Genomic DNA, 7,790 nt, shown 5'->3' with positions numbered 1-7,790 from the left:
CTCTTCTCTCCCCCACCCACCTTGACCTCAATTTCCCCAACCACCATGATCACAGATGGAAGTTGGTTACTGAAAGGTTTTGTCCTACATCACAGGACTCGCCAGAATGAAAGTGGATGCGTCTGACAAGTCTGTCTGATCGTAGGCCACAATCTAGCAGCATGGACACAGGCAACAGAGCTCCATTAATAAGTGGTCTGAGTTTTATCAGGTCACTTAACTAAAGCTCCTGTCATTTAGTTTGATGAATATTTAGAAGTTTCAATAATTTAATATCTTGTAAACAGTTTCTTTGTAAACACTTTTTAAAAATATCAGCACTGGTGTAATCCAACACTATCAACCAAGTCTGTCCTCTTCTCAGTTACATCAGCAGAGTAGGGGCCCATTGTGTCACAGAGCTCAATTATTTTTTATTATTTTCCTAATCATCCTGTTCAGAAATATTACACACCTCTGTAGCAGGTGAGAGCTGAACTCAGGCCTCCCACTTGGTGCAATCCACTGATTTCTGTAATACTGGGGGAAGAGGTTGGTTACTGGATACAAGGTATTAATTAGGAATTTACTTCTTGAAACCATTAAAGATGACAATAATCGTGCCTCCTTTGCCTTGGAGCAGCTCAAATGGGAGTTGGAGAAGGAAAGTCGATTGGTCAGTGGTATGGTCCAAACACTGCAGCACAAGTATTGAAGTAAGTATAAGTCATGACAAGAGCAGTATGAGGGAGAATGGTCACATCCTGAGGGACAATAGAAACAGCTTTGTGGAAATAATTATTTCATATTATGTGTAAATGTTGTTTATCTCTTGCATATACATGTTTGTACCTCCTGCAGATCTGTTTCCTTAGTACATCGTTACTGGGATTCAATCAGGTCAAAACTTCATAATGCTAATATCCTGATATTTGCTCTGCAGCTTGTGTTCCACTCAGAGGCAGCTCAAGTGTGCGTAGGACTGTGTATGTTCTGGTCTGAAAGGGCAACGCACAAGCTTTCAAACTCCAACTATAGATCTTTTAACACGCCCTGCATGCATGTGAATCTCAAAGTCAAAACCTAACCCATTTTGATAGGATAGGATTTGATAGGAATGACTGACTGACTGACTGTGTACATCACTATTGTAATCCTAAAGAGATATAAGTAGCAGCTTGACAACTTGAGGTCTGGAATGATATGTCTATTTGTAAAATGAAAATACTTCATAGAGAAATTTAACAAAATCTTCAATGCGATTCTCCTATGCTACAGAAGATGTCTGATATCCAACAACTCTGTTTGAAACTTTGTCAGTAACCCAGTTTAAATGGCCATGCAGTCGCTGAAACATTTCCTTTTCTCCACCTCCCCCCGCAAATCCTGTGAGGTAATTACACTCCTGTTCCTGAAACTAGCTCCATCTACTGCAGCCTAGAATTCTTGATCCAACAGCAGTCTCCAAGAATCAAGAATTCTTGTTTGTAGGGGTGAAGGGGCAACTCCAATAGGAACTAGGCCTGGAATTGTTTTAGCACCTTGTGATGATTCAGTTGCAAGTTTTGCTGCGTTGGTAATGGGTGCAATACTGATCTTCTGATTTTAGCAGTACACAAAAATGCTCTTCAGACAAAATCTGCTGATCAGCTAAAGTCACCCTTTGAATGACCAGTATAAAACACTGCATTTAATGTAACTGTTATATTCAATTGCCTTGTTGCAGGTTAAGTTTGTCTTTTGCAGTAGAATTGTTGTGGTAACTGCTTGCAGAATTTAGTACTCAGTCAAACTCTTATGACATTGTTCACAGTGAACAGGAGGATATGTTTTGTCAACATTTGAATGTTATTCAGTAGGATTAACTGAGCATGTTTCATGCAGAAAGATATTGGATTTGGTATTTGTTGCTACCATTAAACAGCTCAATATGTGAGGAGAATGTGTATGGAAGTAGGGAGTAATCTTGCAGGAGTTCCTAACCTGGTCAAGCTGAACTTTCTTCTCAACCACATTGCTAAAAAAAATGTCTGCCTACTGTCAGACAGTGTTTGCTTATGTATCATGCTGTTCAGTTCAGTTTCATTACTGTTATAGAGTCATAGAGATGTACGGCACAGAAACAGACCCTTCAGTTTAACTCGTCAATGTCGACCAGATATCCCAACCCAAGCTAGTCCCACCTGCCGGCACACGGCCCATATCCCTCCAAACCATTCCAAGTCATGTACCTATCCAAATGCCTTTTAAATGTCCAAGTCATGTACCTATCCAAATGCCTTTTAAATGTCGCAATTGTACTAGCCTCCACCACTTCCTCTGGCAGCTCATTCCATACATGTATCACCCTCTGTGTGGAAAAAGTTGTCCCTTAGGTCTCTTTAATATCTTTCCCCTCTCATCCTAAACCTATGCCCTCTAGCTCTGGACTCCCCCACCACAGGGAAAGGACCCTGTCTATTTATCCCATTCATGCCCCTCATGATTTTATAAACCTCTGTGAGGTCACCCCTTGGCCTCCGACACTCCATGGAAAACAGCCGTAGCCTAATCAACCTCTCCCTATAGCTCAAATCCTACAACCCTGGCATCATCCTTGTAAATCTTTTTTGAACCCTTTCAAGTTTAAGGGATTCATGCCATAAAATATCCACTTTTTACGTGTGATTGTAATGACGTAGGCTTCTTTGTAGTTCATAGAATGAAGAACTGGGCATGTGAAGTAGCTGAAGTGTTTGGGGGACAAATATCTTCAGTGGGAAGCAAGAGGCAAACCTATCCTTTAGTATACTGGTGCAATAAAATTAAAGTTTTGAAAAAAGAACTGGTGAAATCCACATTGATCCCGTATGGTTGGAGGGTCCCAAGGCGGAAGATCAGGTGTTTGGGTGGTGAGGGTTTGGGATGAAGGCAACCTAAGACCTACATCTCCTTGGCAAAATGAAGGGGAGTTAAAGTTTTCAGCTACAGGGCAGTGGGGTTGGTTAGTGCAGGTGTCTCAGAGATGTTCTCTGAAATGATCCACAAGTTGGTGTCCTGTCTTCCCAATGTAGAGGAGACCACATCGGGTGCAACGGATACAGTAGATGTGTGTGGAAGTACAGGTAAATTTCTGTTGGGTGTGGAAGGATCCTTCGGGGCCTTGGAGGTGAGGGAGGAGATATGGGCACAGATTTTACAATTCTTGCGGTGGCAGGGTAAGGTGCTGGGAGTGGAGGGTGGGTTGTTGGGGGACGTGGACCTGACAAGGGAGTTGCGGAAGGAATGGTCTCTGAATCACATGAGTACCTGCCATGTACATGGTAGGAGGTGTCCCCACATGGAATGATAGTATCCGTGTCGACACTCTGACACGTCTTATAGCATCTACCGTGACAGGATTGTATGGTGTTGTTCTGAAAGCTGGGCACTTTGCTGTGAATGATGATCTATTTGAGGTTTGGTGGTTGCTTAACGGTGAGAAGTGGAGGCATGGGGAAGGTCTTGGCGAGGTGCTCAACCTCATTGATAACGTGTTGCAGGTTGCGAAGAACGTGGTATAGTTTTTCGGCTCCTGGCAAGTACTGGACAACAAAGGGAATCCTGTCAGTTGCAGCTCGTGTCTGTCTCCTGAGGAGGTCATTATGGTTTCTCGCTGTGGCACATCGGAACTGGCAGTTGATGAGTTGAGCATTGTACCCTGTTCTTTTGAGGGCATCCTTGAGTACTTGCAGGTGCCTGTCATGTTCCTCCTCATCTGAACAGATCCTGTATATGCGTAGGGCTTGTCCATAGGGGATGGCTGTTTTAAAATGTTTCAGGTGGAAGCTGGAGAGGTGTAGCATCATGAGGTTATCCGTGGGTTTGTGATAGAGTGAGGTGCTGAGGTGCCCATCCTTGATGGAGATGCATGTGTCCAAGAATGAGACAGATAGTAGAGAGCAGTCCATGGTGAGTTTAATGGTGAGATGAAACCTTTTGACATCACTGTGTAGTTGTTCCAGTGACTCCTCGCCATGGGTCTAAAGGAAGAAAAATGTCATCAGTATACCTGGTGTAAAGTGTTGGTTGAAGGTCCTGCGTAGGTCCCTTTTTTAGATTATAATCAGCCTGAACATTGGGGCACAGACAGCCTCACAGAGGGTGCCTCACACCTTCAATGCATTATCTGGGCTAAAATGGCACCTATTGTTAAAGTTCACTTGAGAATGTATCATTAAAAAAAGTTCTGGGATTTACACATGAAAGACCTGAATCCAGCATGATCATTCTAAAAGATGAGAGACTTAACAAACAATCCAGGGATTTTTCAATATATAATTTCAGTTACATCACACTGTAAAATTTTGCTATAAATTCTGTGTCTTACGATCTTACACGCCACAACCACCTGATGAAGGAGCAGCACTCTGAAAGCTAGTGCTTCCAAATAAAACTGTTGGACTGTAACCTGGTGTTGTGTGATTTTTAACTTTGTACACCCCAGTCCAACACCGGCACCTCCAAATAGTAGCAAAATCATGTACAATTGCAGTAAGACTTTTTTCCTATTTATAGGTGAATCCTTTGAAGGCCAAACTATTATTTGTTTTCCTCATTGCTTGTTATTTCTGCACGTTAACTTTCAGAAAGGAAAGGATTAGTCAATTTATTGGGAGCTTCCTACAGACCCCTTAATAGCAGCAGAGACACGAAGGAGCAGATTGGGAGGCAGATTTTGAAAAGGTGCAGAAATAACAGGGTTGTTGTCATGGATGACTTTAACTTCCCTAATATTGATTGGAACCTTCCTAGTTCAAATAGTTTGGATAGAGCAGTTTTTATCGGGTCTGTTCAGGAAGGGTTTCTGACTCAATATGTAGATAGGCCTACTAGAACGGAGGCCATATCGGATTTGGTGCTTGGCAACGAAACATGCCAGCAGTCAGATATCTTTGTATGAGAGCATTTCAGTGATAGTGATCACAACTCCCTGACCTTTATTATACTCATGGAGAGGGATAGGAGCAGACGGTATGGGAAAGTACTTAATTGGGGGAGGGGGAATTGCAATGCTATTAGGTAGGAACTGGGGTGCCTAAATTGGGAGCAGATGTTCTCTGAAATGTACGACCGAAATGTAGCGGTTGTTGAGGAAGGACTTGCTGATAACTCTGGACAGGTTGCCCTACTGAGACAAGGAAGGGATGGTAGGTTCAAAAAACCTTGGATGACAAGGAATGTAGAAGATCTAGTTTCGAAAAGTAAGAAGCTTCCTTAAGGTTGAGGAGGCAAGGATCAGACAGGGCTTTGGTGGGTTACAAGGTAGCCAGGAAGGAACTGAAGAATGGACTGACGAGAGCAATAGGGGGCATGAAAATACTTTAGCAGATAGGATTAAGGAAAACCCTAAGGCATTCTACACTTGTGTGAGGAACAAGAGGATGGCCAAAGTGAGGGTAGGGTTGATCAGGGGTAGTGGAGGAAACTTGCGCCTGGAGTTGGAGGAGGTAGGGGAGGTCCTTTTAATGAATATTTCGCTTCAGTATTCGCAACTGAGAGGGACCTTGACGTTTCTAAGGACAGCGTGAAACAGACTGATATGCTCGAATAGGTTGATGTTAAGAAGGAGAATGTGCTGGAAATTTTGAAAAACGTAAGGATGGATAAATTCCCTGGGCCAGATGGGTTCGACCCTAGGATACTACAGAAAATGAGGGAAATGATTGCTGCACCTTTGGCGATGATCTTTGTGTCCTCACTGTCCACTGGAATAGTACCAGATGATTGGAGGGTAGCAAATGGTATTTCCCTGCCCAAGAAAGGGAATAGGGATAATCCTGGGAATTACAGACCAGTCAGTCTCAGGACTCTGGTGGATAAAGTATCAGAGACGATGTTGAGAGACAGGATTTATGATTATTTGGAAAACCATAGTTTGATTAGAGATAGTCAGCAAGGCTTTGTGAGAGGCAGGTCATGTCTCACAAACTTTATTGATTTATTTGAGAATGTGACAAAGTACATTGAAGGTACAGCAGTGGATGTGGTGTACATGGATTTTAGCAAGAGTTTTGGTAAGGTTTCCGTGGTAGGTTCATTCAGAAAGTAAGAAGGCATGGGATGCAGGGAAATCTGGCTGTACGGATACAGAATTGGCTGGCCCATTGAAGACAGAGGGTGAGGGTAAATGTAAAGTATTCAGCCTGGCGCTCGGTGACCAGTGGGTTCCGCAGGGATCGGTTCTGGGGCTTCTGTTTGTGATTTTTATAAATGACTTGGATGAGAAAGTGGACGAGTGGGTAGAAAGTTAATGGAGTGGTAGATGGTCTGGAGGGCTGTTGTAGGTTGCAATGGGACATTGACAGGATGCGGAACTGGGCTGATAAGTGGCAGATGGAGGTCAGTCTGGAAAAGTGTGAAGTGATTCACTTTGGAAGGTCAAATTTGAACACAATACAGGGTTAAAGGCAGAATTTTTGGCAGTGTAGAGGAACAGAGGATCTTGGGGTCTATGTACATCGGTCCCTCAAAGTTGCCACCCAAGTTGATAGGGTTGTAATTCCCAGGATTATCCCTATTCCCTTTCTTGGACAGGGAAATACCATTTGCTACCCTCCAATTATCTGGTACTACTCCAGTGGACAATGAGGACACAAAGATCATCGCCAAAGGTGCAGCAATCATTTCCCTCACTTCTTGTAGTATCCTAGGGTCTAACCCATCTGACCGAGGGGATTTATCCATCCTTATGTTCTTCAAAATTTCCAGCACATTCTCCTTCTTAACATCAATTGATTCGAGCATATTAGCAGGGGGATTGAGTTTAAAAACCGCCAGGTTATGCTGCAGATTTTTAGAGCTTTGGTTAGACCACACTTGGAATATTGTGTTCGGTTCTGGTCACCTCATTATAGGCGGAGTGGGACCATTCGGCACAGCCAATTTGGCGCGAGCGTTTCGGCGTGGCCAGTTCAGCACAGGCCGTTTTGCTGCAGACCCGTTGAGCCCCAGAGCTGTTTCGGCGCAGTTCATATTGATTTCAGGATTAATGAAAGCAGTAAAAATAAAAGTTGATTCCTTTTCAGGCTTAGTTAAAAACATTAATGAAAGCAATAAAAATAAAAGTAATGTTTATCCTCTTTAGTAAAAATGTTAAAGAGAAAAAAATAAAAGAAACTTGTTAACTAAGCCTGAAATCAATGTGAGTTGCGCCGAAACAGCTTTTTTACTGCTTTCATTAATGTTGTTAACTAATCCTGAAATCAATATGAGCTGCACCGAAACAGCTCTGCGGCTAAACGGGTCTGTGGCAAAACGGCCTGCGCCAAAACGCTCACACCAAAGTGGCTGCGCCGAATGGTCCTACACCCCATTATAGGAAGGGTTAGGGTGTAGGTTTGCTCGCTGAGCTGTAGGTTTGATATCCAGACGTTTCATTACCTGCCTAGGTAACATCATCAGTGGCGACCTCCAAGTGAAGCGAAGCTGTTGTCTCCTGCTTTCTATTTATATCTTTCTCCTGGATGGGGTTCTTGGGGTTTATGGTGATGTCATTTCCTGTTCGTTTTCTGAGGGGTTGATAGATTGCATCTAGATCTATGTGTTTGTTTATGGTATTGTGGTTGGAGTGAAAGGCCTCTAGGAATTCTCTGGCATGTCTTTGCATAGCCTGTCCCAGGATAGATGTGTTGTCCCAGTCGAAATGGTGGTTTTTTTCATCCGTGTGTAGGGCTACGAGGGAGAGAGGGTCGTGTCTTTTTGTGACTATCTGGTGTTCGTGTATCCTGGTGGTTAACTTTCTTCCTGTTTGTCCTACGTAGTGTTTGTGGCAGTCCTTGCATGGAATTTTG

General features: G+C 43.3%; 1 protein-coding gene across 2 annotated transcripts in view; it reads left to right on the top strand.

The window, feature by feature from the left end:
- atg4b (autophagy related 4B, cysteine peptidase) overlaps nt 1-7,790 on the top strand; it is an 81,252-nt gene that overhangs the window by 51,463 nt on the left and 21,999 nt on the right. For both annotated transcript variants that reach the window (XM_043701722.1, XM_043701723.1), the window contains one exon: nt 623-695. In XM_043701722.1, the coding sequence (XP_043557657.1) occupies nt 623-695 (73 nt within the window). The remainder of the gene's footprint in view (nt 1-622; nt 696-7,790) is intronic.

This window comes from Chiloscyllium plagiosum, chromosome 13 (genome assembly GCF_004010195.1).
Source record: "Chiloscyllium plagiosum isolate BGI_BamShark_2017 chromosome 13, ASM401019v2, whole genome shotgun sequence".
Classification (NCBI taxonomy): domain Eukaryota; kingdom Metazoa; phylum Chordata; class Chondrichthyes; order Orectolobiformes; family Hemiscylliidae; genus Chiloscyllium; species Chiloscyllium plagiosum.
Note: the sequence above shows the minus strand (reverse complement) of the source record. Positions and strands in the feature narration are given on the sequence as shown.